The following is a 25112-nucleotide window of genomic DNA, read 5'->3' as shown; positions in this document are numbered from 1 at the left end:
TGGTTTTATGGTAAACCATAGGACGACGGTCGACGTTGCAGCTCAAGGAAATCTAATGAATCAAATTGCCGACGAAGCATGGAATTTGCTCGAAAATATGACTATGCATCATCATGACTGAAATAGTGGTGAACAACCTTAATCATCTGCCCCACTCTCCGTGCTTAACAATCAAACGGAGGACATCAAAACCCTCATGAATAAGACACAATCTCTCGCCAAACAACTAAGAGACATAAAGAAGCAGCCACAATAGGTTAACTAGGCACAAGCCTGTACAAACTGTACCAAACCGCAACTGCCTGAAAAAATTCAAGTGGAGTACAAAGCACCTGACAGAACTGTAAGTAACTAGAGGGGGATGAATAGTTACTTAATGGTTTCTTAAAACTTTTTCAAAATCTTTAACAATCAAAATATAAGTTTTAAATGCGGAAGCATTTGTGTCTGTTAATGCAATATGTAAAGAATGTAAGTGCACAAACATAAGGATTTATAGTGGTTCGGGAGGATGTTAACTAATCTTCCTTAATCCACTCCCTGATTCACTAATCGAGAGTTAGCTTCACTAAGAATTTCTCCAAACCCGGTGGAGATCCGTTTAGACCAAATGATCTTTAAGATGCCACAACAACTTACTTAGATTAAACTTGTCTTCACCTTGGGCTAGTATTGAATCCCAATGGAATTAATCATCTTCCAAGATCCCTTTAAGAAAGAAGAATCACTAAGTCAAGCGATGCTCTTATCACAAGATCAATTCTACTAACTCAATCTCTCATAGTTCTTCAATAGGTCACACCAACCTTACTTAGATCAAACTTGTCTTCACCTTGAACAAGTATTAATTTCCAATGGAATTAATCTACTTTCTAGATCCCTTTAAGGAAGTTGAATCACTAAGTAAGATGGTGTTTCTCATCACAAGAACTATTTAACTTCCTTGACCCCCCAAGGAAGTATCTCATAAAGTAAACTTAAAGATACAAATGATAAGCATGAAGTTTACAATGTAAATTTACTTAGTGTAAGTAGAATCTCTCTTTCTCTCTTATAATCCCTCTATAGATATGTGTTTGAGACTTGAGAGATTAGTTGACTTTGAAAGTATGTTGAAAAGAGGTGATCTTCTAGTTTGGCAAAGTGGTGTATTTATAGTCCAAGAAAAACTTGACAGACAAAACTGCGATCGATCCACGGTCGACCGTGGAGTCTATCGCGGAGCCTCTGTCAGCTTTTCAACATATCCGTTGGAGCTTCTTCTTCTTTGAATTTTTGGCTTCGTTTACCCAATATAGAGCCTTCAAAAGATGCTTAATACACATGGAAGTCCTTAACCTTCATCTTACACTTTGGATGCATTCATTGAAGTGGACATGAGCTTGTAAAAGAGAAAAGTCACATAGTCCTTGCATTGTGTCATTGATTTTCCTAAAAGACAAATGCATATTTTTATCCCTTGAGAAACCACAAGCTTTTAAAGTTCATATCACAAGTCTTCAAAGATTTTGTCAACATTTGATTGCAAGTATATGCATTCGTTGGTTACTTACAATACTCAAAATAAGACCCATGTGTTATACATGAAGACTTCTTGGAAATTACACTAATCATAAAAAGATAAGCATACTTAAGCATGTAAGTAATGCTTAATGATTAATTAAGTGGAGAACATCTCTTTAGTTGGGACTTTAATGACCATCTTAATCATTTATATATTTGTTTTAGATTTAAAAAGGATGGCTTCGCAAAAAGACATTTAGCAACACTTATATGTTTAACATTGATCACAAGCTAAAGTGTCATTAAGACGTCATTAGGTGTGAATAGCCAAGATTAGCGTTTTAGTGACCAAAACTCATTTAGATATGAAGGGGGCAACTAATGATACGCGTACCTCTGCGCCTAGCACATCGTACGTATCATGTACCGGTTGCACGTGTAACATGTCCTGCATTTTGTCTATTGCGCACATTCGGTAAACTCTTGCTTAGAAAATAAGTAAGATGGACAACAAGGCATATCTTATCCTAAAATAACCGAAATCTTGTTCCAAACTATAATACCTATATTTATGGTATTGATACAGAATGATCTAGAGTTGTTTAAGGATACATCTAGGGTTAGGGTTTAGCTATAAATATATAAACCTAGCTCATTGGGGATCGAATAACAATCAACGTTTTCTGTATTACTCGATTAAGCGATTGCATCCAGAAAACATCTTATGGTAACAGGTATGTTCATTATGAAATGTAACCCTATGAAACCACCCAAGTGGCCATTATTGCGGCTAAGCCATTAATGGTGAACTAAGTTGTTAATTACCCTTTCGTAGATCTTTATCTCAATAAGGGTTATCCACGGTAACAATTGATCGGAGATTAACACTATAATGTTCTTAAACACTCCCACATGGCACTCAACATATGATCAGTCCTATGCGACAGATTTATGTTTGATCTAATGGCGCCATCCGTGGGACCATAAATAGAACTGCATAAGAAGTTTGTTTGTTACGAACAATTAACTTTCAAGCTTCTGATCTTTTTATGGTTTGCTCCTGTAATAGGTACTAAGCTATGGGAGGTGGAAACAAGTCTGGTAAATATCAGTCCCGTCATCAGGCATTCGGCCTGACTGGACCAAAAAACCAGGAGAAAACACCTACTTCACAAAAGAAACCTGATGCAGGGACAGACAAGTCCTCTGAGAAAGCAAAAAAAATTGCCAGCCACCGTCCCACCAGTATTAGAAGAGGTTCTGCCTAAGAACCCTACATATTGGATGCCGGGTGATGAGGACGATGAGGAAGGCAAGGAAGCTGGGTATGAGAAGGAAACCCCAATTACAACAGTGGGGTCCATACTGATATATTCAATGCTAAAGTCAACAGTTAACACTAGGCGGATCATGACACCTGTAAGTGCATGCGAGTGGTTGTACAAGGAAAATATCGAGCTCAGTGAGCCGCTGAATGTTAAAACTCCACTTGATAACGTGCGCTTCCCGCGAGATACCTCGCCAATTCCGAAGCTTTCTACTTTCTTTACCCCAGGCAGCTCATCCGAGCGCGCCCACGATTCTGCGGGTGAGAATAGAAAGAAAAGTCATGAGAGTTTGCTTAACGTCTTGGTTGGAGCTGCGCCAGAGGAGTATGGCCAGGCATTCAACGTGCCTAACCGGGGCGAAGAAATCTTAAGCAAATTTTATGCTGGGATGATGGGTAATAAAGTTAAACCTTTTATGGAGGTAGCACCTGTTAATGAAAAGTTCGCACCTCATATCGCTAATTATGTTCCCGCGTCCCCGCCGGTTATCCCGTTAACTATGGGATGGTACAATGGCACGTCAGATCCCGATGACTTTTCATAAAGATACGAAGGGACTGCCCGTGCGCAAGCGTGGAATGATGAAACCAAGTGTCTCGAATTTCAAACTATACTTCAAGGTGTAGCGAGGGAATGGTTTAACAATTTGTCATCCCCCCTTGTCAGCTCGTATAGTGATCTTCACGCGTGTTTCCTGCTAAATTTCCATAACATGCGCGCTCGGAAGAGGATGCATGTAGAATGTAACGAAATTAGGCAGGGGGCAAGAGAATCTCTTGGCCAGTTTATTGATTGTTATACAAAGGAAGTGTCTAAGATTGCGGATTTTCCAGAAAGCCAAAAAGTGTCCGGGTTTTTTCATGGGCTCTGCAGGGAAAGGCATCTTACCCTGTGGCAGCGTCTGCACATGAAGGTCCCCGACACTTTAGCGGAAGCAATTAAAGAAGCGCACGAGCATATGCGTGCGAGGGAAAATACCAATCGGCACGGTGATCATATAAATAGCATTTTATATGTATATTTTAGTTATTAAAGGTTAGAACCAGAAGTTACGAGAAGTGTATTCTGTGACGACCAGTAAATTTTCGACCAAATTTAAACTTAATCTTTATATAATTCCGACACGATAAGCAAAGTTTGTAATGTTAAGTCTCGAAAATTTTGGAACTGTGTTCAGATATTCAATTACCTTTCGACTGTTCTCGACGATTCACGAACAACTATTATAAATAGATACATATATACTTAATAATGTATATATATAGATATTAAATTGAAATATAGTTTGATGTAATATATGATTTTATTGATTTAAATAAATAGGTAAAATAATATACAAAATACTAAAGTGGTTATTAGATTAAGCTATATATAAATATGATTTCTGTAAATAGTTATTATGATATGTATATTGGAATATATAAGGTATAAATTATATTTATATTATATAATCATTAAACATTACATAATTAGTAATATGTAATATTAATATATATTTTTACAAGTTAAAATACAAATGTTATATTAATGTTATTACCTTCATTATTATTATTAATGTAATATCAGTATTAGTAATATTATTTAAAAATTTGATACATTCAATTACAAAAATTATTATTATCATTGATATAATTATTATTATTATTAATATACTATTATTATTATTATTAGTATTGTTATTAATATATTTATTAATTATTAATATAAATTATATATATAAAATCTAGAGGAAGAGATCGATTCTGTTGGGCATCCCATCAAACTTTATTTCCTGTCTTTTAACACATCGAATTCATTTTACAATACATACAAAATCTGTTATGAATCACATCAATTTTATCATTTTTTTCTTTCTCTTGGTTTGTTTCCTTCTAGCTCGAATATTAACCTGTCGACCCCATAATCACAAGAAAATAAGATCTATCAAATAATAATTATTACTTCAATCATACAATTATCCATGAAAAAGTCATCTGATTGCCGTTGTTAGTAAGGAAAGAAAGAGAATTCAAAAAGAAACACCCATACAAAGCACCTTCAACCCTTTCGAGTAAAACCAACTTGATCACCATGCTACCTCAAGATCTTCCATCACCAACCATCTACACCCGTCACCCTACACCGCCGTTTCCTGTCTAACTCGATGAACCAAAATCTTCAAGCTCGATCACCAAACACACCCAACCACCATCAACTATAGCTGCTGCTATCTTTCTGTGATATTGATAGGCGAAACAAGTAAGAAACAAACCACCTTTTGAATACTTTTTATGTTTCTTTTCCTTGTAGAACACAACCAAAACCACAATTACCTTTCTTTCTTCTATTGTTAATCGAACCAAAATAGTCACCAACCATCACGAAACCAACTACAAATTGCTTCAAGATTTCACCTGCTACTGCTGCAGCCTGTCTTCTATTTTCTGACCTACACAAACACCACACATGTAAACCGTAAAACCTTTGCTACCTTTTTATGTTGCAAACGAAAAATAAAGATAAAAAAGGAAAGCACCCACTAGAGGAAGTTGCTGTCAAAGGAAACAAGTAAAAGGATGAAGTGAGGAGTCATAGTATAAAGCTTTGCCATATTATTAAAATCCAAGGCGTTCCTTAATGATTGTGGGACAAACCGAGAATCATGGACATCATAAAAGGGAAAGTTCTAATTATTATTTATATCTTTTTGATAACAATAATGTTAGTGAGGTTCATGTCATTAAAACAAAGAAAAAAAAATATAAAGAACCACATATCCTTTATATTAGGCACCGAACACTTAGTGGATTTGGTGGAGGATTTTTATTCATTCCATTTTTTTTGTTGTGGCCATGAAGACCCATCCACTAGCTTATGTCCAAGAAAAATCAAATAAACGAGCCAGGTGTATATTACTTTATCATGCTACTGCGTTCCTAAACTATTAAACCCCACTTCAACGTGCAACTTGTGTCCTTTAATTATAATACGTTATCCTTCATTCTCTTTGGTATAATTGGCGACAACTATAACACCAAACATCCCACTTAAATTATTATTAAAGAAGCCTTTCTTTTATTTTTATTTTTATTTTTTTTGGAATCGGAAGAGCTAGTACTCGTACCAGTACAAGGTTCGAAGTAACGGGTTGTTGTGGTAGACTTGAGTATATTTTGGGCTCATAATGTTGTTATTGGGTCGAAGAGTATATTGGGTCAAAACAGAAAATGATACGGGACATAGAGAAAGGAATGGGATGTTTAGATGATGGTGGTGATAACATTTTGTGTTAATGGGTGTGATTGTTACAAATTATGATAATGGCGATAATGATGTAGGATGATGTTAATGGTTACGATATTGATGATATTATTTAGCGAAAATTGGAGTTGATGATGATACATAAAAATAATGAAGACGATATAACGAAGATGTTGTGATAATAATATAATGATGATAGATTGATACTTAACGTTATAATGGTAATTATGAGATCAATATTTGATGATGAAGATGGAGATTGAAAATGGGTTTTTATTTTAATGAAGATGATGGAAACTGAAAACATCTTAAAACGATTTAAAATTCTAAATAAAACACAAAGTAAGCAATGGCTCAATGGTTCAGTGTGTTATGTGGTAAAGTAGAGGTCACGGGTTCAATCCCTGCTGTTCCATTCTTTTTAGAAAAAGAACCAGAAATATGTTGGGCCAAATTCCTTCCTTTTCTAGTTGGGCCGAGTAATGGTTGATAGTTGGGCCGAGAACTAAGTTCATTTATGGGGCCGAAATTATAGGATAGGAGATTTAAGGGTGTAAATTAAAACAGAAAGTAAGCAATAGAAGAACGGTTAAGGATGTTATCGGGTTAGCGGGATGCCGCGGGTTCAAACCCGGATTTGGACATTTTTTTTTAGGGCTACTTCTTTGAGGTAGTTTACTTATTACTATTACTATTATTATTATTATTATTATTATTATTATTATTATTATTATTATTATTATTATTATTATTATTATTATTATTATTATTATTATTATTATTATCATCATTATTATTATTTTCATAACAAATAAATATTATGTATATAAAAGTGTACTTATATTAATACTACATATTATTATATATTGAACATATTTTTATAACAAATTTTTGATCTGTGATAAAATACTAATTATATGTAAATATATAATCATATGTATAAATATTAATTACCTTAAATAAATACATATATATATAAAAATAAAAATGTATAATTTAAGATATAATATACACATAAAATATACATATTAATAATAAATTTTATATAACTACAACACTTAAGATATAAATATTATAAGATTAATAAATGAAATTAATTGATTATTATTGTATGTGTTAATATACATAATTGATATAGGTTCGTGAATCCGAGGCTAACCCTGCGTCGTTCAATATAGTCATATGTATTTTTACTACAAAATACAGTATGGTGAGTTCATTTGCTCCCTTTTATTCATTACATTTTTGGGCTGAGAATACATGCAATGCTTTAATAACTGTTTTGCAATATTTATATACGTGAGTTCATTTGATTCCCTTTTACTCTTTACATTTTTGGGACTGAGAATACATGCGCTGTTTTTATAACTGCTTTATTAAATGCTTTTGAAATATATTTTGAACTGTGAATACATGAAATGCTTTTACAAATATTTGACGAGATAGACACAAGCAAAACATTCCTCGAATGAATTATGTGGACATGATAATTGCCACCGTTGAATTATGTGGACATGATAATTGCCACCGTTGAATTATGTGGACATGATAATTGCCACCGTTGAATTATGTGGACATGATAATTACCACCAATTGATGTGAATGTTATGTATCGAGAGAATGATTTTTATACACAGGTTATGTGTATTAGTTATTGTGCACGAGATATGTGTACGGTTACTATGATTTATGAAAAATGGTTGCGTACACGAGAAGTTGTACTGTATTTAAAAGATATCGCATGTACATTACAGGTGGGTATAGGATTCGGGCCCATTTGTACCATGCAGGATTTAAATCTTGTGGTCTATCAAAATGATGAATTTTATTGTTTTATGATAAACCTATGAACTCACCAATCTTTTGATTGACACTTTAAAGCATATTTATTCTCAGGTACGAAAGAAATCTTCCGCTGTGCATTTGCTCATTCTAAAGATATTACATGGAGTCGTTCATGGCATATAGAGGTCAGAACCTCGCAATGGGACCATCTGATGAAGACTTCATCCAGGTGGATTAGGACGGGTCACTACAGGTGGTATCAGAGCGGTGGTCTTAGCGAACCAGGTCTTGCATTAGTGTGTCTAACTGATAGTTGTTTAGATGCATTAGTGAGTCTGGACTTCGACCGTGTCTGCATGTCAAAAGTTTTGCTTATCATTTCGTGTCGAAAATTACCTGCTTATCATTCTTAGGGAATCACTTGCTTATCATTCTTAGTCTAGACACATCTTACTGCATTGATTGCATGAAAAGTGTATAGACAAAATTCATATCTTAGCGTATCTGCTAATTCATATCTTAGCGTATCTGTTACTGTAAACTTTGCCTGGCATATTCCATAAATTCCTCCGTAATCTACGAAATCTTTTGTTCTATATATATAGATATTCTATATAATTAGGATACCACCCGATAGCCGGAAATCATTTCATATCGATAAACCCTTTACTCAATCGTACAAAATGGAACTCGCCACTAGTTCAAGTTCTTCGGAATTCGACAGCTATTCCTACATGGTTGTTCACCTAAGCTCCGAAGCAGCGTCACCAGAATGAATCAACCAATTAGTCATCATCTATTATGGATGAATTGGGGATGGTTTTGTAATCGACTTAATCAATGAAGAATAGAAGAAGGCGATCCTTTCCACCAACCGAATTCACCTCTTGGTGAAGAATCTGAAGCACTTACCGGCGAACCTATCCGAAACACCATTTTTAGCCTCATTTCCATGATAGCGCGTCACGAATATGTGCTGTCTAAAATTCTAAACCTTAGTTATCTGCTCGTTCCAACCGACAATCATCCTGGAGTAAATAGAAGAAGGCAACACGCTTCGCGCCTGAGTAATCAATTTGGAGAATATGGTGCAAAACTTACCAGCTTCAGCAACATCACTGACACCAGTACCACCAACATCAACACATGTACCATCAACAACTCAAGTCTCAACATCACACGTCTCAACATCTAATTCTGTACCTCGAGCATAATCATCGTTCTATATGACGTTCTACAACATTTATCTTCGTACGACATGATGAATATGTAATCTCTAAATGTTTTAGAGATTATGTACTCTAGTTTTAGCCGTAAATCAGATGAATTTAATATCATATTAACTCATTAAATCCATGATTACATCTGAAGAAAATATATATGTATATATGTTTTCATAAAGATTGTAATTAAAAATTCTTTTGGTACAAACTGTTAATGGTGAAAATATTTTAACGGGTAGGTAATACCCGAGGAATATTTAGACTCCACATTAATAAGTTACACTGTACATTCTTCGAATCTGATTCAACAATCATTTACTATCCTACTTACATCTACATATATACGAATCCGTTCACCACTGAATAACCATTTTTATTCGATTTCATATTTGGATTTTGACATATCAGAATCCAATAAGTGGCATAATGAAGAAAACATTGGACAATTAAAATGAATTAAAATATTGATTATAACATATGAAACTAAACAATTCTTCAAGTCTGCCACTTGATTTCATCTTAAACATCCTTTTAACTTGATTTTAACTTAAACCTCATTTGTATTTTGACGATTATAATCTGCGTTCAAACCTTTCATGATTCTTGAAAACACCTCAATTTAGAGGATGAACCAACCGCATTTCATCTACGGAAGAAAAGATTGATGCATATAGTTATGCACCTGAAAACACTCGAAACCTGAGTAAACGTTTAAAACGTATTTTTGCTAGCTCTTTTGGCATTATTATTACCAAAAAAAAATAATAATAAAAAAAATAATAAAATAACTTTACAATCCCTTTTCAAATTAGCCAATTTTGTCACAGCTCCAACAAGTCAGCTTCGACTTTTCATTCGAAACAACATATTATAACCGTTGTATGATGACTTTAGATCAACAACATGTCCTACATATGAGCTCTTGAGTCCTTTAGCAATCTGAAATCAATTGATATATATGCGTGCTCTTTTATTGTTATTGGAGAAACCTTTTATATTCCACCATATTACCATCAGCATTTAATCATCTAAAAACACAATTTTCCTGAAACCACCTCGGATTGATAACCGACGATTCAGATATGGTAGCATTAAATACAGAGGAAACAGCAAAATTGTAGATGGTCTAAACGGCCAAAAGTTTGATAATAAAGAATGGAATGTTGGGAACGCTCGATAGAAAATTTAGTACAGAAAAAAAAGGATTGAGCTAACCCTGAAGGAGATCAGGGATAAATACAAGGACCAAACCCTATATTCAAAGAATCCAGGTAATTCTGGATCCGATGAAATCTATAGAGAATATCTTGCTCCGAAGTCATGTTAAAATCTTGCGGAAAATTTTTCTTCATCAACTTTCGAACTTAGAAATTCCAAAATATCATCATAAATATCTTCAATATTTATGAGGATATTTTCATAAATATTCTTGTTCGCAATTATCTACCTCTTCGTGTTTTCTGTATTCCATTATATTGGAAACTTCTGTAAAATCTAAGTATAAATTATGAATGAATTGTGGAGAAGTGTTGGGAATTGAAGCATGGGTTAGTATAATATAATGGCGCTTGGCCAACGTGATTATATTACAATAAGTCATGCTGAGTTCCTAATGAAGCGTGATGGTGGTTCATAGTAGATCATGCCATCATCATGTGTCATGTTACACGACTCGTTCATTCTACATCACCTCTAAACATATCAAGAAAATATATTCTTGATAGTTCCATCCTCAGTGATTCCGGTAATCTAACAAATCAAATCGTGAGATTACGTTCCTTCCTATTTAGAACATTATGATCAATCGAAACTTCATACCTACGAATTCTGGATCATTATTCGCTTGACTTGAAGTCGGGAAGAGAAAACAAAAGCATGGAACTCCGAAAAATAATGAGAATATAAAGCCCGATAACAACACATAAATCACAAACCGTATATATCAATGTATATCGCAACATAAAGATTTGGGAGAATTAAAAACACAATAACCCCAAGAGCGAAGTAGAAGTAAACAGATTCCTGTGATGGGAGTTGGAATAGAAGAATGATTATTACGATAGTCAGAATGAGGTTAAGAACCAGAGTTGGATTAAGCATATTCACAATCATTGAAAGTATGGAACGAGAAAGAAAGTATTGGAGTGATGAAAATAATGGAACGGAAGAAGTTAATTTATAATGAAGATATCAGACAGAGTAATCGAGGTAGATCACCGTATTTAATTATAGAGATCTTAATTTCCTTGTTCGCCGAAAAATCAAATCTTTTAGATTTCGAAGATTTTCTTTGAATCCCTTGAATTCCGGAATTCAATCGAGACAACGTCAAAAGTTAAGACGCACCTTATTTTCTAAATTCAACCATGACTAGTCAAAAGTTATGATGAAACTTGTCTTTCTCATTTCACTATTTAGTGATAGCTTCATTCGTACTCTTTGAACAATCGAATTGTTTTATCCATATTACTCAATGATGATAAAACTCTATTTATCAACTCATATTCGTCATGAAAACATATCTATGGTTAACTATGACAACCACACTCAAATTTCGGGACGAAATTTCTTTAACGGGTAGGTACTGTGACGACCCGGAAATTTTCGACCAAATTTAAACTTAATCTTTATATAATTCCGACACGATAAGCAAAGTTTGTAATGTTGAGTCTCGAAAATTTTGGAACTGTGTTCAGATATTCAATTACCTTTCGACTGTTCTCGACGATTCACGAACAACTATTATAAATCGATACATATATACTTAATAATGTATATATATAGATATTAAATTGAAATATATTTTGATGTAATATATGATTTTATTGATTTAAATAAATAGGTAAAATAATATACAAAATACTAAAGTGGTTATTAGATTAAGCTATATATAAATATGATTTTTATAAATAGTTATTATGATATGTATATTGGAATATATAAGGTATAAATTATATTTATATTATATAATCATTAAACATTACATAATTAGTAATATGTAATATTAATATATATTTTTACAAGTTAAAATACAAATGTTATATTAATGTTATTACGTTCATTATTATTATTAATGTAATATCAGTATTAATAATATTATTTAAAAATTTGATACATTCAATTACAAAAATTATTATTATCATTGATATAATAATAATTATTATTATTATTATTGATATACTATTAATATTATTAGTATTGTTATTAATATATTTATTAATTATTAATATAAATTATATATATAAAATCTAGAGGAAGAGATCGATTCTGTTGGGCATCCCATCAAACTTTATTTCCTATCTTTTAACACATCGAATTCATTTTACAATATATATAAAAGCTGTTATGAATCACATCAATTTTATCATTTTTTTCTTTCGCTTGGTTTGTTTCTTTCTAGCTCAAATATTAACCTGTCGACCCCATAATCACAAGAAAACAAGATCTATCAAATAATAATTATTACTTCAATCATACAATTATCCATGAAAAAGTCATTTGATTGCAGTTGTGAGTAAGGAAAGAAAGAGAATTCAAAAAGAAACACCCATACAAAGCACCTTCAACCCTTTCGAGTAAAACCAACTTGATCACCATGCTACCTCAAGATCTTCCATCACCAACCATCTACACCCGTCACCCTACACCGCCGTTTTCTGTCTAACTCGATGAACCACAATCTTCAAGCTCGATCACCAAACACACCCAACCACCATCAACTACAGCTGCTGCTATCTTTCTGTGATATTGATAGGCGAAACAAGTAAGAAACAAACCACCTTTTGAATACTTTTTATGTTTCTTTTCCTTGTAGAACACAACCAAAACGACAATTACCTTTCTTTCTTCTATTGTTAATCGAACCAAAATAGTCACCAACCATCACGAAACCAACTACAAATTGCTTCAAGATTTCACCTGCTACTGCTGCAGCCTGTCTTCTATTTTCTGACCTACACAAACACCACACATGTAAATCGTAAAACCTTTGCTACCTTTTTATGTTGCAAACGAAAAATAAAGATAAAAAAGGAAAGCACCCACTAGAGGAAGTTGCTGTCGAAGGAAACAAGTAAAAAAGATGAAGGGAGGAGTCATATTATAAAGCTTTGCCATATTATTAAAATCCAAGGCGTGCCTTAATGATTGTGGGATAAACCGAGAATCATGGACATCACAAAATGGAACGTTCTAATTATTATTTATATCTTTTTGATAACAATAATGTTAGTGAGGTTCATGTCATTAAAACAAAGAAAAAAAAATATAAAGGACCACATATCCTTTATATTAGGCACCGAACACTTAGTGGATTTGGTGGAGGATTTTTATTCATTCCATTTTTTTTGTTGTGGCCATGAAGACCCATCCACTAGCTTATGTCCAAGAACAATCAAATAAACGAGCCAGGTGTATATTACTTTATCATGCTACTGCGTTCCTAAACTATTAAACCCCACTTCAACGTGCAACTTGTGTCCTTTAATTATAATACGTTATCCTTCATTCTCTTTGGTATAATTGCCGACAACTATAACACCAAACATCCCACTTGAATTATTATTAAAGAAGCCTTTCTTTTATTTTTATTTTTATTTTTTTTGGAATCGGAAGAGCTAGTACTCGTACCAGTACAAGGTCTGAAGTAACGGGTTGTTGTGGTGGACTTGAGTATATTTTAGGCTCATAATGTTGTTATTGGGTCGAAGAGTATATTGGGTCAAAACAGAAAATGATACGGGACATAGAGAAAGGAATGGGATGTTTAGATGATGGTGGTGATAACATTTTGTGTTAATGGGTGTGATTGTTACAAATTATGATAATGGCGATAATGATGTAGGATGATGTTAATGGTTATGATATTGATGATATTATTTAGCAAAAATTGGAGTTGATGATGATACATAAAAATAACGAAGACGATATAACAAAGATGTTGTGTTAATAATATGACGATGATAGATTGATACTTAATGTTATAATGGTAATTATGAGATCAATATTTGATGCTGAAGATGGAGATTGAAAATGGGTTTTTATTTTAATGAAGAAGATGGAAACTGAAAACATCTTAAAACGATTTAAAATTCTAAATAAAACACAAAGTAAGCAATGGCTCAATGGTTCAGTGTGTTATGTGGTAAAGTAGAGGTCACGAGTTCAATCCCTGCTGTGCCATTCTTTTTAGAAAAAGAACCAGAAATATGTTGGGCCAAATTCCTTCCTTTTCTAGTTGGGCCGAGTAATGGTTGATAGTTGGGCCGAGAACTAAGTTCATTTATGGGGCCGAAATTATAGGATAGGAGATTTAAGGGTGTAAATTAAAACAGAAAGTAAGCAATAGAAGAACGGTTAAGGATGTTATCTGGTTAGCGGGATGCCGCGGGTTCAAACCCGGATTTGGACATTTTTTTTGAGGGCTACTTCTTTGAGGTAGTTTACTTATTACTATTACTATTATTATTATTATTATTATTATTATTATTATTATTATTATTATTATTATTATTATTATTATTATTATTATTATTATTATTATTATTATTATTATTATTATTATTATTATTATTATCATTATTATTATTTTCACAACAAATAAATATTATGTATATAAAAGTGTACTTATATTATTACTACATATAATTATATATTGAACATATTTTTATAACAAATTTTTGATCTGTGATAAAATACTAATTATATGTAAATATATAATCATATGTATAAATATTAATTACCTTAAATAAATATATATATAAAAATAAAAACGTATAATTTAAGATATAATATATACATAAAATATACATATTAATAATAAATTTTATATAACTACAACACTTAAGATATAAATATTATAAGATTAATAAATGAAATTAATTGATTATTATTATATGTGTTAATATACATAATTGATATAGGTTCGTGAATTCGAGGCTAACCCTGCGTCGTTCAATATAGTCATATGTATCTTTACTACAAAATACAGTATGGTGAGTTCATTTGCTCCCTTTTACTCATTACATTTTTGGGCTGAAAATACATGCAATACTTTAATAACTATTTTGCAATATTTATATACGTGAGTTCATTTGATTCCCTTTTACTCTTTACATTTTTGGGACTGAGAATACATGCGCTGTTTTTATAACTGCTTTATTAAATGCTTTTGAAATATATTTTGAACTGTGAATACATGAAATGCTTTTACAAATGTTTGACGAGATAGACACATGCAAAACATTCCTTGAATGAATTATGTGGACATGATAATTGCCATCGTTGAATTATGTGGACATGATAATTGCCACCGTTGAATTATGTGGACATGATAATTTCCACCGTTGAATTATGTGGACATGATAATTGCCACCAACTGATGTGAATGTTATGTATCGAGAGAATAATTTTTATACACAGGTTATGTATATTAGTTTTTATGCACGAGATATGTGTACGGTTACTATGATTTATGAAAAATGGTTGCGTACACGAGAAAGGTGTACTGTATTTAAAAGATATTGCATGTACATTACATGTGGGTATAGGATTCGGGCCCATTTGTACCATGCAGGATTTAAATCTTGTGGTCTATCAAAATGATGAATTTTATTGTTTTATGATAAACCTATGAACTCACCAATCTTTTGGTTGACACTTTAAAGCATATTTATTCTCAGGTACGAAAGAAATCTTTCGCTGTGCATTTGCTCATTCTAAAGATATTACATGGAGTCGTTCATGGCATATAGAGGTCAGAACCTCGCAATGGGACCATCTGATGAAGACTTCGTCCAGGTGGATTAGGACGGGTCACTACATATTCTAGAGATTTGGAGTATTCGCTAAAAATAAAGATAGCGGATCAGTTGCCGCATTAATAAAAGATTGCAGGTTATTTCGCTAAGATTGCGCGGATGATTAGACAATCCGCAGACCGCGAATATTTTGAATACTATAAATAGAGAGCTTGGCCTCTCATTTATAGGTTGTTGATTCTCTGCCATTTGCCTGAACCTCTGTAATTTTCTCTTGTGATCTTGCCCAAGGAACTTTTACATTGTGTTAAGGTGAATCATGCTAATTAACAATCAAGACCGAGTCGGGGTGGTTGATCACTTGATTGCTAAAGTGAAAGACGATCATCAGGGCCTAAAATAATTATTAAACATCCCATCCTCCATATTAATCTCATTGCACTCAATCCTTAATTAAGTAACTCATTGATTATGGATTGATCAATTGGCGCCATCTGTGGAACACGTTTTGAAATTAAACTCGAAATTTTTTGTTTTGTGCTATCGAACAATTAATTGGCCTGCTTATAACTAATCGTGTGTGATTGTGATGATTCACAGGTGAATACATTCATAATTTGTGGTAAATTGCTTGTTTAATTGAAGTAATGACCGATAAGGGAATTGATCGCGGTATTGCTGTCGCTACGCAAGCAAATGCCCATAAACGGGGAAGAAAGTGAAAATCAGCTAAAATGTATCAAAATTGTAAATCCGCGCCGATAAGTTTTCCAAAAATGCTAAGCGACGATTTCTCTGAAATGCCGATAGTAATATCATGCAACATCGCGCAAACTGGAATCACAATTATGAAAGTTCATGTTGATAATGGCAGCAGTGTTGACATTGTTTATGAGCTATGTTTTTTTCAGCTTCCAGAGAGTATTAGGGAAAATTTATAATCAACCGCGGCCTCGCTAACTGGTTTCGCGGGAGAATCTTCATTGCCTATGGGAGTATTGCCTTTAGATGTTAAGCTTTTTGATGCAAATGATGCTAGTTTAGCGCGTTAAGCACAACTTGATTTCTATGTTATGCGAACTTCTTCTCGCTATAACATGCTGTTGGGCAGATCTGCATTGGGAAAATTCGGAATTGTTCCATCTACCATTCATGGTATGATTAAATTTGCAACGCATAAAGGCATTGCGACGATAAGATCAGCGAGTGTCATACCTATTTGTGCGGCTGTTAATGTGAAAAGTGCAATTCAAGAAACCGCTAATGTTGTGGACAACATGGTAGTGGTTAATCCTGAATATCCCGATCAAAAAATGAAAGTGGGCTGCAATGTTAGTGCAGATACCCAAAAACAGATTGTGCAGTTACTCGTGCAGTACATGGATGTTTTTGCTTGGTGTGAAAACGATATGACTGGTGTTCCGCATCATATTGCGGAACACATACTTAATGTAAATCCTGCTTTAAAACCTGTAGTACAGAAGCGTCGAGGGATGGCTCCAGATCGTGCTAAATGGCTATGCGAAGAAGTAACAAAGTTGGTGGCAACTGGTATTTTACGCGAAGTTTAATATCAATCATGGATTGTAAATCCAGTTTTGGTGAAAAAGCCTGATTGCTCATGGAGAATGTGCATTGATTTTAAGTATTTAAATAAAGCGTACCTTAAGGATAAATATTCGCTTCCAGAAATTGATTTGAAAGTGGAATTATTACATGCTTTTCCATATAAATGTTTTTTGGATGCGGCGCGGGGATATCATCAGATCCCAATGGCTAGGGAAGATGCAGATAAAACCGCTTTCCATATAGGCAAATTCATATTTTCTTATATAATGATTCCTTTTGGTTTAATCAATGCGGGTGCGATATATCAACGCTTAATTGACACTGCATTTAAAAACCAAATTGGGCATAATCTTGAGGCTTTTGTGGATGATTTGGTAATTAAAAGCACAACGCAAGAGCGTATTATAGACGATATGCGGGAAACATTTGATACATTGCGCAGAATAAATATGAAGCTTAATCCGCTAAAGTGTAGTTTTGGCGAAACTGAAGGAAATTTCTTGGGATATCTTGTTACTGAGCAGGGTATTCAAGCTAATCAGAAAAAGATCGCGGCTATTGAAAATATGACTGCGCCTAAGACGGTCAAAGAAGTGAAAAGTTTGACAGGAAAGTTAGCCGCATTAACGCGTTTCTTGTCTAAAGCCGCTGAAAGGAAATTTCCATTTTTCAAAACTTTAAAAGGCTGCTTGAAACAAAAAAGCTTTGTTTGGACAAGCGAGGCTGAAACCACGTTTCAGAAAATGAAGAAGTTATTGAAGACTTTGCCTACGTTAACAGCACCAGTTGATGCGAAACTCTTTGCCTTTATATATCGGTGGCAAATGAAGCTTTTGGTTCAGTTTTAGTTGCGAAAAGGGATAACATACAAAAACCTGTATATTTTATCAGTAAAGCTCTTACAGGAAGCGAAATAAACTATGCGCCCATTGAAAAATTTGTGTATGAACTCATATTAACATCGAGAAGGTTAAGAAGATATTTTCAAGGGCACCCAGTGCATGTGCCAACTAACATGCCAATCAAGCAAGTGTTAACAAAACCAGAAATATCTAGTAGGCTTGCGTTGTGGGCGGTAGAGTTAGGTGCTTATCAAATTTCTTACCTTTCGCGTAATGCTATAAAGTGTCAAGTTTTGACAGATTACCTCGCATAAATTTCTGGGGAGTTAGAGGTGATTAATGAGCGAACAGAATTGAAGCCAGTGCAGGGGAAACATGGGATTTATTTGCTGATGGAGCCTCATGTGCAGAAGGTGCTAGCGCGGGTTTAGTATTGGCAAGCCCAAGCGGCGAGGAGCATACGTACGCATTACGTTTCAATTTTGATGTAACAAACAATGAAGCAGAATATGAAGCGTTGCTTGCAGGTTTAAATATCGCGCATAAAATGGATATAAGCAAGTTGCGAGCATTTACAAATTCGCAGTTAGTGGTAAATCAGTTTAATGGCTCTTTTGAAGCACACTACTCCTCAATGCAAAAATATTTGAAATTGTTGCAAGAATTAGCTGTGCGGTTTGAGCATTTTGAGCTCGCACAAGTACCAAGGAGTCAAAATAAGAAGGTGGATGCGTTAAGTAAGTTGGCCGCTTTAACATTTTCGCACTTTCAAAAGCAAGTTCGGGTTGAGGAATTGCCAAATAAATCAATAGATAATGATTTAATGGTGGCGTCTGTTTTACAAGAACGACCAATTTGGATGGAACCAATCTTGCAATATATCCACAATAGTGTTTTGCCAAATGATAACCGCGAAGCTCGTTTAGTTAGAGAGCGAGCACCAATGTACATCATACAAAATGACATTTTGTATCGTAAGTCATATTGTGGTCCAATAATGTGGTGTGTTGGCCCAATTAAAGCAGAAATGATAATTGATGAAGTGCATAACGGTTTCTACGCATTGCATTCAGGTTATAAAACTATCGCGGCAAAAATTATGCGAATGGGTTACTTTTAGCCATCCTTATACCGAGATGTTGCAAAGATTGTTAAGCGTTGCAAAAGTTGCCAAAGGCATGCTCCGCAGAATTGGATGCCAAGGCATGATATGATCCCCGTTAATTCGCCATGGTCATTTCATAAGTGGGCTATTGACATTGTAGGACCATTTCCCACAGGTCCTGGCAATGTCAAATTCCTAATTGTGGCAATTGACTATTTTACAAAATGGGTTAAAGCTAAGGCGGTTCGCACTATCACTGGAGTGCAAGTGCGTAATTTTGTATGGGAGTATATTGTTTGCAGATTTTGTATTCCACGCGAGTTGGTCCGCGATAATGGTGCTCAATTAGCGAAAGATCCTTTTAAAACATGGTGCACTGATTTAAATATAATCCAAAAGTTTACATCAGTGGTGCATCCACAGGCTAATGGCTTGTGTAAAGTAACCAATCGCGACAATGTGAGCGGTATTAAAAAGAGGTTATATGAAAAGCGAACTGGTTGGGTGGATGAGCTGCCCAATGTATTATGGGCACATCGCACCACTTTCAAGAAGAGCACAGGGGAAACACCCTTTAGTTTTTGTATATGGCTCTAAAGCAGTAATACCCGCTGAAATTCTTGTGCCAACGCATAGAGTTGCTAACTTTGATAGGGAAGCAAATGATGACGCATTGGGCGAAAATTTGAATTTTATAGAAGATCGAAGGTTAATGGCTGCTATCAGAGAGGCAAATAATAAATAGCAAATCGCCAAATATTACAACAAAATAGTACGCGTTTTGTCTTTTGGTGTAGGTGAATGGGTGCTGCGAAACAATGACGCAAGTAGAGCAGAAAAACGTGGCAAATTAGGACCTAACTGGGAAGGTCCTTATCAAGTTGTGGCAATTAATGCGGCAGGATCATATAAACTCGCAGACATAGAAGGGCGAACTCTCCCTAATGCGTGACATGCTGCTTTATTAAAGCGATATTATGCATAACTCAGTAAAAATAAAGTGTTGGTCAATGCGCATGCGTATTCTGTGACGACTCGGAAATTTCCGACCAAATTTAAACTTAATCTTTATATGATTTCGATACGATAAGCAAAGTATGTAATGTTGAGTCTGAAAAAGTTGAACTATTTCATATATTCAATTGACCTTCGACCATTCCCGACGATTCACGAACAACTAATTTGTAATTAGATATATACAATTTTATTTGAAATATTATTTGAAATAATATATGATTTAATTGTTGGAAATAAATATATAAAAACTGGAATCAGTATATTTAATATTATTAATTTAATATATAATATATAGGTATGCATATAATTAAATATATATATGTATATATATAAATATATATGTATATTATGAAATGAAATATTATATATTGTAATTGTTATAATCGATGTTGAAAAATAATAATAATATATAATAATTATTATTTAAAGGGTATATATATAAATAATGTATATATTTTGTGATTTCGAAGTTGTTTAATGAGCGACAGTAACGCTCAATTGTCATTCGATAGATAGTAAATGAGTTAAAAAGGAACTTATGTGATTTTAAAATAAATGGTGATCCGAAAACGCGTTCTATAAATTTTAGGCTTATTAAAAGTGTATTTAGGAACTATGTGTTGAATTTAAAAATTTTTATATTTTACTTGGGGTTGGGAGTGAATAACTAATGTAATTTTTATTTAATAGTTAATGATCGAATTTTATACCATAATGACTGAAATAATTAAAGGAATTTAATTTAAAAATTTGGAATTTTTAGGAACACTTTTATATATTAACTGTTTAGCAATGAACCACGTTATAACATCCGTAAAAAATGTCGGTATAAATAAACAAATTTGAGGGCTGCTAATATATTTTACACGTTTCACTTATTATATTTTATTATTTATTTATCCAACTTGATCCACTTACCATTATTATTTCTACTACTTATATTAATATATATATATATGCATGCGTTCAATCAACCAACTCATCTTCCACCACATAGTGTTTTTATTAAGTGTTGTTATCAAATTAAAATCATCACCTTATATAAACATATGCATAGTACAAATTACTGTACTAAATGATGACTTATATCCACCAACTTTGGCCTCATATAGATGTACATATATATTCTTAAAGTTGATACTTGCACAAAACCACAAAACCATCTTTTCATCTCTCACTTTCGGGTACATGTCAAATTCTTTGCAAGTCATAAGAGTATTATTATTATTACTTATTATTAATATCGTAATTACAATTATATATGGCATATATCTATCTATATATATGTGTATGTATAAACATGATTAACCCAGTCCACCACTCTTGTAAACCTCACAACAATCGACCTCACTTCATCGGCCACCATCTCACTGGTCACCACCACCATAACCGGAGCACCATCTTTTAAACCACCATGAATCAAAAACCACCATTTTCATCATTATTTATTGTTGATCTCTATTTGGTGTCGAGACCCACTTCAACATCGAACACCCGACAACACCTTTAATCACCACCTTCACCACCACCGGCGGCCACCATAATCACCATAAACTATCACCTTGACAACCCTCGCAATCTCTCTTCTCTTCTCCTTCGTGAACACCATAAAACCACAACCATCAAGAACCACCATCGCACCATCTTTCTTTATTTTTTTTTATTCTGATTCACGATTCAACCACCACATACTTCATTTTTTTTGTGATCGAAACCACAACAACCGTGACCCCACTTTCATTAAACAACCACCATCGGTTCCATCATTAAACCCACTTGATAACCGTTTGTTTCAGCTTCAACGATGAACACCACCTCCTGCTACTATTTTTCTTCGATGACAAATCAACCTCAACCAAAAACCCACATCGAAAACTAAACTGCAAAGATAACGATAATGATACGGTTCATTGTAACTATTGCAGCTGCAGCTGCAGCTGCTTAGGTATTCTGTTTCGGTTAGTAAACCAAGAACCACCACCGTAAACCTCTCTCTCTATATATATCTCTCTCTTCTACAAAAACCACGATAACCATTTGATGTTCAACTGGTACAACTGCTACGCTGCTAAAGGATTGAGGTTATTCAAAATCCACTCAAAACTGCTGCTATGCTTTTGATTTTGTTTGATTAATCACAACACCCAGATGATGAAACAGCGATGCATAATAATGAGATGATGATTGTGATGAGCTGAGATGATCCAATAATGATGATGATATAATCATCGTGATGATTATGAAAGTGATTTTAAGATACACGATAATGATGAACATGAGTAATGATTATAGTGAAGTTGAATTATATGGTGAAATTGATGGAGCTAGGGTTTCGGTGGTAAACAGAAGTAATACATCTGTTGGTGACGACGATGATGGTAATAATTTGAAACCTGCGATTTAATTTTTTTTTTCTTTATCGTCGGTAGCGGCTGTCAAAGATGAAGCAACCAGAAGACAACCTAAATCCTTTTTAAGTTGTTAAATAATGAAGCAATTAATTAATTTGTTTTGGGTATTAGACTACTCTTGGGCCGAAGGAACATTGGGCCAGATTTTGAGACGAGATGATAAAGATAAATACGGGTATAAGATAAAAAGAAAAAGATCGATAACATCAACAGAAAAACTGAATTGGTTGAATGGTTTATGGGAGTGTTGTGGTGTTAGCGGGAGGTCAAGGGTTCGAGTCCCGGCGTAGGTGTTCTTTTTATTGATCTTCTCTTCAAAGGTTGTAACTTTATTATTATTATTATTATCATTGTTATTGTTATTATTATTAATATTATTATTATTGATAATGTTGTTAATATTAATTATTATTATTATTATTATTAGTAAATCATTAATAACTATCATAAACAGTAACATTAATATTTTTGCAAGTATTATTATTAATATCATTGTTATTATCACTAATAAGGTTATTATTAACATATGTATATTATTAATGTTAATATCATTATTTTTACTAATATTAACTTAGTATAATAGAACTACTGTTTTGATAAACAAATGAAATACAAACATAAATATATATATATATATATATTTAATACATATAACACAACTATATTAATATTTTTATAATAAATACTAATTATGTATCTAATGTATATAAAATAAAAATAGTTAATTAAGTTATTAATAAATCATATAAATTACTAAAATAACAATGATAATAATATGTAAATTTATTCGATTACAATTATACGTGTTAATAAATATACAACTGATATAGGTTCGTGAATCCGAGGCCAACCTTACACTTGTTCAATGATGTTATATGTATTTTTACTACAAAATACAGTATGGTGAGTTTCATTATTCCCTTTTTATATACATTTTGGGCTGAGAATACATGCAAATGCTTTATTAACTGTTTTACAATATTTATATGCGTGAGTTTCATTATTCCCTTTTTAAATGCTTTCGCAATATATATTTTTGGGACTGAGAATACATGCGCTGTTTTTATAACTGTTTTACGAAATAGACACAAGTAATTGAAACTACATTATATGGTTGAATGATCGAAATCGAATATGCCCCTTTTTATTAAGTCTGGTAATCTAAGAATTAGGGAACAGACACCCTAATTGACGCGAACTCTAAAGATAGATCTATCGGGCCCAACAAGCCCCATCTAAAGTACCGGATGCTTTAGTACTTCGAAATTTATATCATGTCCGAAGGAGGATCCCGGAATGATGGGGATATTCTTATATGCATATTGTTAATGTCGATTACCAGGTGTTCAATCCATATGAATGATTTTTGTCTCTATGCATAGGACGTATGTTTATGAGAAATGAAAATATGAAATCTTGTGGTCTATTAAAATTATGAAATGATTATTTATGTTAAACTAATGAACTCACCAACCTTTTGGTTGACACTTTAAAGCATATATATTCTCAGGTACGAAAGAAATCTTCTGCTGTGCATTTGCTCATCTTAGAGATATTAATTGGAATTATTCATGACATATTTCAAAAGACGTTGCATTCGAGTCGTTGAGTTCATCAAGATTATTATTAATTCAATTATAGTAAGATATGTTATGAAATGGTATGCATGTCGTTAACTTTTGATGTAATGAAAGATTGTCTTTTCAAAAACGAATGCAATGTTTGTAAAATGTATCATATAGAGGTCAAGTACCTCGCGATGTAATTAACTGTTGTGAATCGTTTATAATCAATATGTACTTCGTCCGGATGGATTAGGACGGGTCGTTTCAGTTGGTATCAGAGCAGAGGTCTTAGCGAACCAGGTCTGCATTAGTGTGTCTAACTGATAAGTCGTTAGAATGCATTAGTAAGTCTGGACTTCGACCGTGTCTGCATGTCAAAAGTTTTGCTTATCATTTCGTGTCGAAAATTTCCTGATTATCACTCTTAGTCTAGACACATCTTACTACATTGATTGTATAGACAGTGTATAGATAAATTCATATCTTAGCGTATCTGTTTTGTTACCTTTGCCTGACAGCTTCTGTAGATTCCTCCGTAACTTATGGGATTATAGTACTAGATATGCATATGTAAATCATGTATTGCAGGGTACTAATCTACATCCTATAATCTATTCCTTATCGAAAATCCTTCATCTGATCGTACGAGATGAATTCCTCAACCAGTTCGAGTCCCTCAGATTCCGATAGCTATTCCGATAGCTATTCCGACAGTTATTCCGATATGGATTTCCACTCGAACTTCGAAAGCAGTGTAACCGGAATG

At 33.4% G+C, this 25112-nt stretch overlaps 1 protein-coding gene across 1 annotated transcript; it reads left to right on the top strand.

Moving 5' to 3' along the window:
* Positions 1 to 18421: 18421 nt before the first annotated feature.
* Positions 18422 to 19368, top strand: LOC139900108 (uncharacterized). The gene is made up of 2 exons (XM_071882911.1): positions 18422 to 18486; positions 18600 to 19368. The coding sequence occupies exons 1-2, from the start codon at positions 18422 to 18424 to the stop codon at positions 19366 to 19368; spliced, it is 834 nt and encodes a 277-aa protein (XP_071739012.1).
* The last annotated feature ends 5744 nt before the right edge of the window (positions 19369 to 25112 follow it).

This window comes from Rutidosis leptorrhynchoides, chromosome 1, assembly GCF_046630445.1.
Source record: "Rutidosis leptorrhynchoides isolate AG116_Rl617_1_P2 chromosome 1, CSIRO_AGI_Rlap_v1, whole genome shotgun sequence".
NCBI lineage: Eukaryota > Viridiplantae > Streptophyta > Magnoliopsida > Asterales > Asteraceae > Rutidosis > Rutidosis leptorrhynchoides.
This window is presented reverse-complemented; position numbering and strand designations above follow the sequence as displayed.